Below are 14,703 nucleotides of genomic sequence, written 5' to 3'. Positions count from 1 at the left end.
GAACATTATGTATTTGTTAAAATAAAAATAATTTCTAAAAGTATTAATTACAAAATAACAAATAAGATTTGGTATAATGAGATTTTCATATCATAAAATAAAAATCACGAACTTTTGTGATGATTATGAATCTTAATCATGAGTCATAAATATATAATTACTGAATTACGAAAGTTTAAAATTATAATTAAAAAACTAAGGTATTTTTTTCCTTCCAATTTTCACTTGAGACTTAAATTATTAGTGCTAATGGTATGATAGCATCAATCATTTCATAAAGTCGTCATAACAACACCCAAGCCTCATTTCACTAGGTTGATGCAGCTACATAGATCCAATCACATCTTAGTTCCGTGTTTGAAAACTGTCTATGGAGTTACCATTTAAATGCCCTATATCATTAACTGATTGATGGATGAATGCAGAACCCATGGGATGCTTTCTTAGATTTAGTTAATCATATGCTAGAAATTTCATCTGTTACATCTGCTATTAAGAGATGTAATAAGATCTTTTTCCATTTAGTGATTGCAGGCACATTTAGTGCGGGCGGCTGAAGTGAAAAGGGCCATTGAATGGATTTTGAACAACCGTGATGGTCATTATGCTGCTGATTCTGTTGCTGCTGCAATTGCTCATGGTGCTGCGGCTGCAGAAACACCGAATGAAAGCGAAGTTCACAGTCATACATTATTGTCACATTCACCACAACGAAATGGTCCAAGGGGTTCGTTTCAGGGAAGAGCAGTTGATGCTGCAAGCTCTGCAAACATGTCAAAAAATTTCAGGTTAAATCTGGTCTCTTGATATTATAGGCTTGTTGAAAAATCTTTTCTTTTCTAGGTCCTTTTCCGGTCCTTTTAAGTTGCAAATTCAGGTGCTATTTGGAAATTCAGAGGCACCTGAATTTCACAATTCAATAGATTGAATGAAACTTTTTTCTTAAGATGAAGAGAGGACCACCCTTGGAAGACAAACTTTTCTGTCTCAACATATATCAGAGAGAAACCAATAAAAAAAAATTATTAAATTTAGACCTTTGGAAAGTCTTAATCTTGCCATAAGGTTTACTTGTTTTCTGCCATTAATTAAAAATATCTGAATTACCTCAATATTCAATTAGTGGCATAGATTGCAATTGTGAGAACAATTTGGTTCCTTTTCTCAGTACCGGCAATCCTATCCTTCAGGGTAAACCCAATACTCGTCATACTAGGCTTGCACATGTTTGGAGGAGGCCTTTAGAGGCTCTAGCAAGGGGAGTGGTTCAGATGGAGGGTAGTCCTAAAGCTAGATATTGAGGGAGAATTAAGAAAACCATAGTGGAGATATTATTAAAAGAGATATGTACAAATTTATCAATGGTTCAAACATAAATATGATTTATGATATAGCACTATGAGCCTTTTGATCCGCGTAGCCAACTCATCTGGTGGGATAAAGCTTAGTTGTTTCTTTTTGTGCAAGTAAGCAAGTTGTGATCTATATTGCCCAAGATTCGTGATATCAAAGTGCATTATATAATTAAAAATGTTATGCTGGCATTGGAATTTTTTAGCTAAATTGAGTGTGCACTATGTTATTTATGTGCAAGAACAATTGCTTTGATTGCCATAACAATAACATCAGTATGCTCTTTGATCTCGAATGTTTTTTATCTTCATATTATGCATTTTATTAATCATTAGTTGTCTTAGAGGCGCGCAGGTGCCTCAAGATTCAGATTAACTGCTGAATTTTTTTACTGTTCCTTATGGAACTTAATGAATGTCCTCTAAAAAGAGAACATGATGCGGAATCCACTGGCTACTTCCTACACTTGTTGATATAAAAAAAAAGATGGAATTAGATATTATATTTCATTTGCCGTGTAATTTGTCTGATGTTCTCATAGAATTTGGTCCTAAACAGAGCTGATGTATTGCGAGAAAACGCAGAAGCTGTATTTGCAGCATGTGATGCTGCTCATGGAAGATGGGCAAAGCTTCTGGGGGTCCGTGCTGTTCTCCATCCAAGGCTGAAATTGCAGGAGTTTCTGAACATATATAACATCACCCAGGAATTCATTACTGCTACAGAAAAAGTACTTATTTTCCTATTGCTTTGAAGCTTAAGATTAGAAATTATGTTATTGAGAAATTGTTATTTTATATCCATCTTGTAATTCCCATGCTCAATTTAACAGGTTGGTGGAAGATTGGGATACAGCATCCGTGGGACACTGCAGTCTCAGGCCAAAGCCTTTGTTGATTTCCAGCATGAATCTCGGGTTAGTTTCAACTCTGTTATTTTCATGTTTTATCATGAATATTCTCAGTTTCTACTTGCTTCTAATAGTTGCTTCTTTGCAATCAGATGACAAAAATTAGGGCAGTGCTTGACCAAGAAACATGGGTGGAGATAGATATTCCTGATGAATTTCAATCCATTATCAAAGTGGTTTTTTCATCTGATGCATTGCATTCTGAGAACCTTAATGAATCTGAGGATGTTAATTCAACTAGTTACAATGATGTTCTGCCAACATCGGACACTGGACAGTCAAATGCTGAACAACCCGAGGAGCAGAGTAATTCCACTGAATTGGCTACTACTGAATTAGATAACACTAAAGCCCAGGCTGATTCAATTGAAAGTAGAGCTAATAGTAAAATTTCATCAGCACAAAGTAAAAATATAGAGAAAGACCATAAAAAATCGGCATCTCAGGCTCTTTACTACAAAGGTGTTGGTTATCACATGGTAAACTGGTTAGTTATGTTTTTACTTCTCCATTTTGTGCTCCTCCCCTTCCTTTTTCCTTTTCTTGCAGTTCTCCCATAATAAGCATTTCTATGTACACTTGATTATTTAATTGTTTCAATATACTTCTATAGTTCTATGTGTTTACTCTTACTTTGATGTTGCCTATCTGCATGGTCCACCTCTACTTTTATGATTTGTTTGTGTCTTTTTGATTGGTATGCCAGCTTGTCAATTAAACTACATTACTTTACTTGCTTTTGCTCTAGTGGCTTAATATTGCTGAAGATGTTGTCAGAGTACATTGATATGAACAACCTGTTGCCGTCACTTTCTTCAGAAGTTGTACATCGTGTGGTAGAAATTTTGAAATTTTTCAACACACGAACTTGTCAACTTGTGCTTGGGGCTGGTGCTATGCAGGTAGTACTAATATTATTCTCTGAACTGTTATTACCTATTAGATATATCACTATATTTTATAATGTATTCAGCAGTTTGCTTTCCCAATTCTTGCACCGATTGTGAGATGTGAGATAAGGTAGCATTTGGTTATTTTCGCGGCACATGTACAAACTCTATAGCTAGTAACCAAACCTAACTCATTCAAAATGTTTTAGATTATAGCTTCAGATCTTGATTTGACTCCAAGATTCCAACTGTATCTCACTTTAACTTCTTCAGTTTCTTACTTTTTCTCACACTTCCTCACTAGAGATAAGAATCAGTTTGGTCTACGAGTTTTCACTCAGTATCAGTTTGGTCTTAAACATAGTCAGTTTGATTCCTGAGTTCTATAAGTGTGAATCAAGTTGATCCTTCTGTCACCAATCTAATTAATTGAATGCGTACCTAGTTAGATGCCACTGTGGTAGTTTAACAGCTAGCTCATATAACACTATAGCACTAAAGGTGTTGAGCTCAATTTGGTCTCTTCAGGGATTTCTTTTGGTCTTACAGTGGACTAAATTTCATACTTCTGCATGATTCAATTTAGTACTTCAAAGGACCAAATTGAGTCTTATACCTTAGTGCAATGTCAGCTAGCTCTTAGATTGCCACAATGGCAGTTAATTGCACATATAAGTACATTGTTAACTAGATTGGTCAAAGTAGCAATTTCATTTATGTTTTAAAACTCAAGAGACCAAACTGATTATTGAGGGAAAGCTCTCTAAGATACTTGACAGTGACAATTCATGCATGGTTCTGTCTGATTTGACTGCAGGTTGTTGTCTTACATGGACAATTGTTCTAAACCAGCTTATTTTATCCTCATAGTGTTGTCCGGCCTTTTATCTACAAGCATAAATATACATGCTTCCCATGCAAAACTTGAACTAGGTTTCAGGATTCAACTTGTTCATTAATCAACTTACCTAAGGGTGCATATACTTTCATTGTTTCAGCTTGTGTATTGTTTCACACTGGAAAAACTGTAAGACTTTTGAGTGTTAGTGATAAGATTAGAACTGTTGGGTGTCTAATGTTGGATATCATTTTGTTTAACCGAATGCTGAGTATGTGCTACTCCAATTATGTCAAAAGTTAGAACAGTCCCTAGAATTTTTGTTTCTTCTCCACTTCTTCTTGATTAAGTATTTATCCTTCTGATGGACTGTCTTCATTCCATTTCATTTTCCTGTTAGTATTGTCATTTTTCAGGCTCTTCAATTTTCTAATTTGTGTGCAGGTGTCTGGTTTGAAGTCCATCACTTCGAAACATCTGGCATTGGCAAGTCAAGTCATTAGTTTTACCCATGCTATTATTCCTGGTACTAATGGATGCACTTAACTATTGTTTTTAATGGAAATTTCCCTAATATGTTGGTTTCACAAGATTTTATTAAATAGGTTTTATGTGTTCTGATATGGTCTCTGTTCTTCATTTCTGGCATAAGAAATTCGGCATATTCTTTTTCTGAAAGTACCGGAGACTAGAAAAGCATTATTGCTTTCGGAGATTGATCGAGTTGCTCAGGTACATGCTTAGTCTTTATTCAACCAGTGCTTATCTACTGGATTTTTGAAGTGAGTTTTATTGTTGCTGCATGTTGATGAAAGTTCATGCTTAAGCAATTCTTTGAGTCTGGTGAAAAATTTTCCTGTACTCTGGTTTCAAAAAGTGTCTATTTTTAGAAGTGTTATTAGGTATGAAATAAGTGTCCATTGAAAAAAGTAACTCTATTAAATGAATGTGAGATAGTGTGCAAGTAGAAAGAGAATCTGGGTATTAAAAAAGAAGAGTTAATAAGGGTAATTTCATATAATTAATTTACCAATTTAATTACACCCAGGTATTTCTAATAATTATCTTAATTCAGGCAAGTAATTTTAACTGGACACTTATTTGGGACCAAAGAGGGGTAATTAAATAAGTGAAACATTTTTCATTTCATCGCTCTTTCACAGATTCCCTATTTCATTTATTGCACAAAAAGAATTCCTATTTTCATTCCTAAGTATGGAAAGATAATTGTTAAAGTCGAAGGAAAGAAATGCCAGAGGTACAAAGGATGAAAAATCAATGGTTCTATACCTCAACAGTGATCCATTGGGATCCCTATTTCTTTTTAGTTTCTGTCATGGAAGAGTCTTGTTGTTTCTTAGTTTTATTTTTCCCTTTATTCATAATTGTGTCTCGTTTAATATATTTATGGATGAAAGAGTTTGTTTCTATTTCATTTTGGTTGCAAGAAGACTTGAAGAACTGTCAATAATATTTTGTAACAGAAGAAGTACAGGGATAATTTAGGCATTAATTCAGGTGTAGTCAAAGGACAGGTAGGCGGGGCCAGTGCTTAACAGATTGAGCAAAGTGTGAATAGAGGATGGCAGATGGCAGAGAGAGAGTCAGTACAGAGTATGTGAATGAGGTCAATAGGAAGAAATATATATAGAATGAGGATTGGGATTTTAAATAGGTCATTTCTGAGAATTGGCTTGGGAGAGCAGAGCTGCTATAGTGCTCTATCTTCCCTCTGCTTGTTGCCAAATTTTCTGAATTTCCTTCCCTTGTAGCTGAGATCCAGCTATAAGTGTTAATAATACAAACTTTTCGTCCTATTTCTTTGTGGTCTCTTACACATTGATTTTCCATTTTGTGTGGTTTCTTTTCCCTCTTTATCCATCCAGGATTATAAAGTTCACAGAGATGAAATACATTCCAAATTAGTTCAGATAATGCGAGAGAGATTACTGGTCCATTTGCGTGGGTTGCCTCAAATTGTTGAGAGTTGGAATAGACCTGAGGATACTGATCCCCAGCCTAGTCAGTTTGCCAAGTCCCTTACAAAGGTAAATACAATGTAATTAGAGAGAGTGATTGTGCTTTGCATCTGATTTTTCTACTTGTTCAATGTTTTGGTATCTTCTCTCTCTCTCTCTCTCTCTCTCTCTCTCTCTCTCTCTCTCCTTATCATGGTATATCTTCCGGTTAATCTGCATGCATAAAGCTTCTTCACCTTATACATTGTCTGTGTTCCTTCTTGATATTATCTGTAACTCTTATGCTCAATTAATCATGGTTCTTACAACTGAAATAAATTGTCTGGTCTGACCAGTTGTACTGGAATTGGTTGGGTACCTGGGCCAGGCATGCCTGAAAAATCTTGATTTAAATGGAAACCATCATTTAAAAGGGAAAACTGGCTGAAAACCAGTTAATTGGCCAAACCTAAAAAATTGAGAGTTAACTACTTCATTTTGATAAAGATGGCCAAACATATACTTTGCTTGGCCAAGCTTACAAATAATAATAATAAAAAAATTATTTAACTCTGGTTTAAGTAATAAACTAGTGCTTTGTGGCTTGCCTGGCTTAATATCTGGTCCAATTTTCAGAACCTTGCTATTTTCAGTTATTAATTTATTATTGTTAGATCAGTTCTCTGTCAAATTTTCTTGGAGCATGAAAAGGGGTAATGAGGGGTGAATATGCAAACAAAAAGATCTTTATTATTCTCTTGAGTGTGGAGATCAAAGAAAAGAGTGATATAATTGTGCTGAAAATGTTAATGTGGAGATAACTTCTCAAGATTGTTGAAGAATTTGCATAAACATAGCTGCTCTGCACAAATGAACTTAGGCTGGAACTGCCCTGGAGTTTTTGCTATTAAGATTTTATTTGGTCGTGATTCTTTTTTTTCTTTTAAAGAATTTTTTATTTATTAAAAGGATAAAGAAGGAAGCTATTGTCCAACAGAACTGTGTTACTGGTTGACTCTGCTGAACTTTTGAGACATTTAGAAAGATAAATCCAGAACAAATAGCAACTTCATGTGCGCTTGTAGGTTATACTTTGGATTTATTTGATGGCATAGGGTGATTTAAAATTGAGTATATCATAATTTAACTCTGGTTGTAACAACGCAATGTCTTATTTGAACCATTTTTCCCCTTTCTTAGGAAGTTGGATACCTCCAACGTGTTCTGTCTCGTACTTTGCATGAAGATGATGTTCAAGCAATCTTCAGGTAAGAAACTCAGAAATCTCTACAAGAATATTACAACTTTAGGAGCAACTAACCACTTGACACAACTTTTGGATTTATCCAAATGCTTGAGTTCTTAATAATTGTTTCTTGACTTGCTTGCTTGTGTCTAGAAAACAATTAACCCCAGGTACTTAGAATGTTGTCAATCCACAAGAATTCCTTTTGGTAACTTTCTGAACAAATATTTTACTGGGCAGAAAGAATTACAGAAGCACATCCCAAAGGCATGATATAATGACCACACATAATGCAGTGGTGGGCATTAGTATCAATTCCCATCTTAATTTGTTTTTGATAACATATAATGTTATATCTTTATTACTTTCTTTTCTTAGTTTGTTTTCATTTTCATATTATTTTGGTCTGTTATGTGAAGGTTCATCTACATGTATTGCGACTGTTGTGCTGTTACAGATTTTGGATTTGTAATTGTATTGTTTTATATGATTTGTTTATGACATTGTGTACAAGGTTGTCAAATAGCTGTTATCGCAGCAATAGCGTTATAGCTAATTGACAACCTTGTGTAAGAACCTGGTACAACAACAACAAAGCCTTATATCATTTGGTGGGGTCGATTATATAAATTAAATGACACCATTTTGCTATGTGATGTATCATGTTTGTAGTTAGTACATTTATGATTAAATTTCTCTTGACACTTAGTTTTCCTTCTACACCTAACCACAGGTCTATCTACCATCTGATCTACCATGTTGATAAAAGAAAGGAATAGAATAGTATAGGTAGTGACAAGGGTATAGATTCAGGGAGATATAGAATGATATCAGTGTGACATCACTCTATTTCCCAGGATAGTATTATTCATGAAATGAAAGAAAGGTAGAAGAAGGGCAGTATTTCGAGAGGCTTCCACTCTCCTATGGATCTGTCCTAGTACAAAATCCCTGAATGAGCTAGTCTAATTCTCATTTTCCCTCTTATACTCACTCCCATCGCTATCTCATTCTCACCTTCCCAACATACCCATACTTTCTATTTCTCTTCCCCTTGACCATATACATGGTTCCTAACATATTGCTTTTGTATTATTTTTCTGGCTGCAAAGGAAAGTGTTCCTGATTTGTTAACTCAAGAAAAAGTGATAACTATAAAGCCAACATCATATGAATTCTTTCACCCCTGAAATTTTCTATCTTTCAGGCAAGTTGTCGTCATATTTCACTCACAAATTTCGGAAGCATTTTCGAAATTTGATATAACCACCTCCCAAGCACAGAATAGGTAACTTATGATTTGGAACTACAGTTTTAAGATTCCATTAAAAATATGGTGATTTAATTTACGTTTCTTAACATTTCCCCATGTCAGGCTCCAACGAGATATCAAACATATTCTTCAATGTATACGGTCTTTACCAACGGGCGACTTGAGTAAATCAGATAACCCAAATTGGGGGCAGCTGGATGAATTCATGGTGCAAAAATTTGGGACTGATGCTGTTCAGTAAAAGATATTGTAAAGTAGCAACTCAATTGGTTATGTTGGAAGGCTAACATACTTTGGAGGATGTGGGGTTGATTTTAACCTTCTTCACTCTGCATTTTTGTGTAACACTAAGTTGAGGTAATACCATCACTAGATTTTGTTTAGTTTTATATGCAAATGAATCCTTTATCATCTTTCATCATTTAATGTTGGATTGGCGCCAGTCCATGTATGGGATTGAATTGTACATAGAGATGAAATAGCTATGCTTTTCTTGCCATGATACTGTGTGGTATTTGTTGCAAGAGATATTTGCCTAATTTCATTAAATGCTCTTTTTGACGAGAACTACATGACTAACGGTTTTGTAACCAATATGTAATCAACATAAAATAAATAAATAAATAAATAGAAGAGAGAAACACACACATGAATACCAACTAACAAAATATGCTCTTTCTTTTTTGTGAAGGAGGGTCTGGAGGGAGAGTAAAGATGGGGTTGTTGGAGGGAGAGTAAAGATGGGGTTGTTGGCCATACGATGGTTAAAAGGCGGATGGTCACCTATTTTTTTTTTTAACAAATTATAACTGCTTGAAAAATTACACATTGAAATGAAACAAAAAATCATGGTGACCAACTGTATAACCCCTTGCAGCTGGTTTGGTTGACTGGTATCTAACGTTTTTTACTATTCCCCTTAAAAAATTAATAAATAAGAGATTTAGGTTAGACAGGGATATAATAATAACAAAAATCGTTTAAACTCCCCTTTTTTTACTGTATTCCTCTTTTTTTTTCTCTGCTTTTGTTTTTTGCTGTCGATAAGAGACATGATACCATAGGAAGCAGAAAGTAAATTGGTTTTTCATAAGTATGACAATCCAATGGTAGATGAATCGCTCTACTCGATTATATTATTGTCTGAGAATTGTGACAAGCATTCCAATAGTTGTTTTTATGGTGTTTTATTTCAGGCCTTCGGTTGGTCCGTCGTAGATATACAAATTAATATATTATTTCTGAGCATTGTGCAGCCGTGATTGGTTGCTTAAAGCAGAAGTTTTGTAGCAGTCACTGTTGATATTCAATTATTGGTTTGTCTCTATAATTGTAATGTTATGTTGAAAATAGACATTTGATTTAGTGAATGAATCGTCCCCTTCACCTTTTTTTCATTTCATTCGCGAATATACAATACATCCATCAATATGTATACAATTCGACAAATCTGTAGTCACATACCAATTCGTGTTTTGTTAAAATTGCATTAGTGCATATTTCGAGGTTCCTAAATGAAAACTGATATAAAGATTTCCTGATGCTTATTCAAGCAAGAAAACTCACGGAATATCAGACTGCATATTAAGAGTTATGAACGGAAGCCATTAGCAGGAAGTTAGGGGACAGGTGGTCATACATTTTCTTTAATTTAACCAATTTGGTGCTTCGAACTTTGTAAGAGCTTACGTTTTATGAACTCTAATGTAAAGAGGTTTTCGTTTTTAATTTGTTTTATATTATTTAAAATAGTGGGAACTAACCTTAGGTATTTCCCCCCTTCCTTTAGCCTTTCATATTATTTGAGCTTGTTATCTTTCTTTAAAACTAATAATCTGTGTGCAAGTTGAAAGAGAAAAGCTACACTTAAAAAGTAGCTGATCGTTTCCTTATGGGATGAAAGTCGAATAATTAAACATAGTGCCAATATCATAATTTCTACACATTAATAAATTGTTCTATTTTCTATATAGAATTGTGTTATTAGATTATTTATCAAAGGCGAATTGGATTTCGCACTGAATCTGTATCCGATAGATATGTAGGACTACCAGCAGTTATTTGCAGATCTGAATACCAGGCTTTTCAGAATTCGGGAGACAAACTATGGCAAAGGATTCAAGGATAGAAAGGGAGGCTGCTATCCTACAACAGCAACAGGGAGAAAAGAGAGAAATCCAAGAATGGTAATATGTTCGGAAAAGAGCTATTGATGAAACAAAGGGATTCTGTGGCTAATTGAAGATGGGATAACAACTAACATTTGGCAGGACCCTTGGATTCCTTCTACGGAAGATTTCAGGCCGACCACGGAGAAACTAGAAAATATTAACACGTCTGAAGTGAGCGAGGTCTCAGAGGAAGGCACTAGCTAGACGATCGAATGTTGAGCTTATTCGTTAATCTTTAATAACGAAGATCTCGAGGCTATGTTGCAAATATCTATGAGAAATAAATAATCTCCATGACAGACAAGATGGAGCATATGATAACCATTTGTCGGAATATAGAGCAGACGTAAGCTTGGTATCATAGGTTCAATAATCTGAAAGACGTAAATGTGTTGAGGAATAATGGGCTTTAAGGTTCAACCCAAAGTTCAGATTTTTTGCATGGTGGTTTTGTAGAAACTTCAACAGAGGTATCACAATTATCACCGACTTATGCTACTTATGCCAAGAGGAAGAAGAATCGGTGCTACACCTTGTTCCTAAGTGCCCATATATGCTAAGAACTAAGAAGCACCCAGGCAGCAGGGTTGGATCAAAAGTTGAAAGGTAAATCAATGAAGAATGTGGGAGGAAAAAAAGAAAAGAAAAACATTCAGAGGTTTGCTAACTCTATGAAAACTAGGAAATTGGAAATCTTATTTAATTTATATATATGGCCTTTGGCTTGAAGGTAATAAAATATGGTCTGGAGGTGTTGCAAGTGAGGCATCTTTATGGGGACTGGACTGGTCGGTTATTGCACAAATTTCGGAATATAGAGATTGAACACAGAGACTAGATACTAGCTTCAACAATAAAGTTCGATCAGATCCAATACACAGATAGAGCGTTGGATAGGGGTCTTACATCGTCGGAACTGGTTTACTTTTTTTTTTTTTTCCAAAAGATAAAAGATATATTTCATTACATTTGGTAAATGAAATAGAGTACATGTCATGATAAAAACAATGAATGATGGGGATTTTTTAAATAAACCACACTTAGAAAAAAATCTAACAATAAAAAATAGAAAAAAAAAATTGTAAAAAGTGAAAGTAGACTTCTTTCCAAAGAATAGAACTTGTGAACTAACTCAGTGAAAATTTACATGGAGGCATTGAATCTTTCGAAGGAGTTTACTAGAAACATTGAGAATAGAAGCTGGGATAGTGTTGGTTCCTTCAAAGACAAAGAGATTCCTAGCTTTTCAACTGTTCTAACATAGAATAGCAAGCAGTTGTTTGTTCTGATTGTCATCACCCATTGAACGAATCTGCTCCGTCGTGGTGTTCCACCAAGACCAAATTCAGTAATTGGATGGGTGGGGAGGCATAAACTCAGAGAACTATTGGACCTAGCATCTCTTATAGCTGGATATTGCATAAGATAGTGAGGGATTGTTTCGTCCTCTTTTTGGCAACGGGGACACAGTGCCGGTGTTGCAGAAAATTTCCAGTGAATCTGGGCTAGAACCGAAAGCCGATCATGGAGTCACTTCCAAATAAACAGTTTGATTTTGTGAGGGAGCTTCATCTTCCAAAGGTTGATCCAGGGGGCTTTTTGCTGCATATGTGTTGGACAGAGTTCAAGCGGAGGGTATAAGAATAGGTACGCCACTCTATAGCCTGAAATTATATTATACTTCTTTTGTTTGTTCAGTGCCCATTGGAGTGTGTCATCTCCACCTTCAATTTTCAAAGATAGAATTCTAGTTGAAATATCACTTGAAAAGATCTCTGTAATTAACGGCTGATTCTAAATTCTTTCTTCAATAATCAAGTCTTTTACTCTGGGAGCAACAATAGCCGAGTGTTGAACATTTATTGGCACAGTGAATGGATATGGGAGAGACAGCCATGGGTCATCAAACATACGAATGTTTATACCGTTACCTATTTTCTAGGTAAGTCCTTTCTCCACCACATTTCTACGTTGCAAAACACTTCTCCGTCCTAAGAAGGGAGTGTTCCAGGTTCTGCATTTAGAATATTTTTGTTTCTGAAATATTTACCTCTGTAAATTCTGGCCAATAGAGAATTAGAATGTGTTGCTATTCTCCAGTATTATTTGCCTAACAGAGCAAGGTTTTGAGCCTTAAGGTCTTTAAAACCAAGACCTGCTTCCTTTCTTGGGCGGGTCATAGTGTCCCAACTGATCCAGGCCAGTCGCCTCTTATTTCCTTTTTGACCCCACTAGAACTGAGTCAGTAAAGAGTGAATATCGGAGATTAGACTGTCTGGTAATCTGAAGCAGGAGAGAGTGTAAATTGGGATGGCCTCCCCAATTGCCTTTAATAAAACTAATCTTTCCCCAGCAGACAATAGATTACGCTTTCAACCTTGAATTTTTTTCTGTACCTTCTCCTTAACCATGTAAAAAGTGGCTCTTTTTGATCTATTAACAACAGATGGCAGCCCCAGATATTTATCTTAAGCTCCTATGTGGGAAATGTTTAAGGAGGCAGACAGACGAGCACGAGAGTCAGGAGGTGTGTTATGACTGAAAAAAATTGCAGACTTGCCAAGATTAACTTTCAGACCGTTGAAGCACTCGTACGTAGTTAATAAATCAAGGATATTTCTACAAATAGTTGAAATAGCCTTACAAAAAAAATAGAGACGTCTGCAAATAGAAGATGATTGACCTTAGGATAATGCCTGTTAATCTGAATGCCCTCAATGAGACTGTTTTGATCTGCTTTGTGTAGCAATAAAGAGAGACCTTTTGTACAAAATAAGAAAAGATAGGGAGAAAGAGGATCTCCTTGGCGGAGACCTCTTTGTGGTTTGAAAAACCATAGGGTTGTCCTTCCATAATCACAGAATAATAAACAATCGTCACTAGTTCACGAATCCAAATAATCCAAAGGGGATTGAATCCTATTTTCTCCAACATAAACCACAAAAAGTTCCACTCTACTCTGTCGTAGGCGTTACTCATATGAAATTTGAGGGCCATCTCATGTTCCAGACCTTGTTTTTCGTTCTTGAGGTAATGCATACATTTATGGGCAATTAAGATATTATCAGAGATAAGTCGGTCTTTAATAAAAGCACTCTGAGAAGGGCGGATAAGCTTATGCATCATTCCTTGAAGTCTGTGAACTATGAATTTAGAAATAATTTTATAAACTACAGAAGAAAGGCTAATTGGTCTCATCTGTGACATATCTTTAGCATCTGTGACTTTTGGGATCAGACAAATTTGTGTGTGGTTGAAACTTTTCAATATGCGACTGATGAGTAAAATTCTTTGATGGTATAGAATTTCTACAAATGAATGAATTCTCGTTGCAAGTATAGTTCTACACCAACAAACAATTCTCACATCAAAAGTATTGGTTGTCACAAGTACAAACCCCAATAAGAATTAACCGAAGTATTTAGACTCTGGGTCATCTCACAAGGAATTGCAATGAAGTGAATGATTATTGGCTATGAAGGACAAGGGGTTTGATTTTTAATTGACAAGAAAAATAGATGACAAGAAAAGTAAATCAAGCAAGTATTTAAAGAAGACAAGTAATAAAGAGAAGCAATTAATAAAGGAAGACATTCATGGTAAGGATTGAGATCATAGGCTTTCCATCCTAGTCACTAATAACAATAATTAACAAGAATTTATCTTATTTCGTCATCTCCAACATTGGAAGGTGTAAGTTATCTTCCATGAGAGAAAGTCAAACAAGATTAACTAATCTCAATCCAAATGTCCCAATCAACTCACTAATTAAATTAGCAAGAGATTAGAGTCAATGGAAACAATATTAACTAACAACTCTAGATTACCAATCTAAATTGGGTTTTCATGACTCAAGATTACCTAATTACTCTTTCTAAGCCAAGAATGCTCAAAGTCTACTCTATAGCCCAACCAAGCATTTTGTCAAACACTTGGTGGGTACAAAAGGAAAGCATAGTAAAAGTGTAAGAATGATAAATCTACCAACTATCAATTGCAAAAAAAGTAAATTCACAACTAAATCATCAATAAAGGAAACATAAAACATCAAATTTCATTAAATG

General features: G+C 35.2%; 1 protein-coding gene across 1 annotated transcript in view; it reads left to right on the top strand.

Moving 5' to 3' along the window:
* Positions 1-9,030, top strand: part of LOC107630565 (vacuolar protein sorting-associated protein 54, chloroplastic) — a gene marked incomplete in the record, with an annotated part of 19,911 nt that extends 10,881 nt beyond the window's left edge. The window contains 11 exon segments of the mRNA XM_021118986.1: positions 535-788; positions 1,912-2,083; positions 2,186-2,269; positions 2,356-2,750; positions 3,012-3,165; positions 4,436-4,517; positions 4,644-4,723; positions 5,878-6,039; positions 7,150-7,217; positions 8,403-8,483; positions 8,571-9,030. Of these exon segments, the coding sequence (XP_020974645.1) occupies positions 535-788; positions 1,912-2,083; positions 2,186-2,269; positions 2,356-2,750; positions 3,012-3,165; positions 4,436-4,517; positions 4,644-4,723; positions 5,878-6,039; positions 7,150-7,217; positions 8,403-8,483; positions 8,571-8,709 (1,671 nt within the window).

The sequence above is a fragment of the Arachis ipaensis genome, chromosome B03 (assembly GCF_000816755.2).
Source record: "Arachis ipaensis cultivar K30076 chromosome B03, Araip1.1, whole genome shotgun sequence".
In the NCBI taxonomy this organism is placed as follows: Eukaryota; Viridiplantae; Streptophyta; class Magnoliopsida; order Fabales; family Fabaceae; genus Arachis; species Arachis ipaensis.
This window is presented reverse-complemented; position numbering and strand designations above follow the sequence as displayed.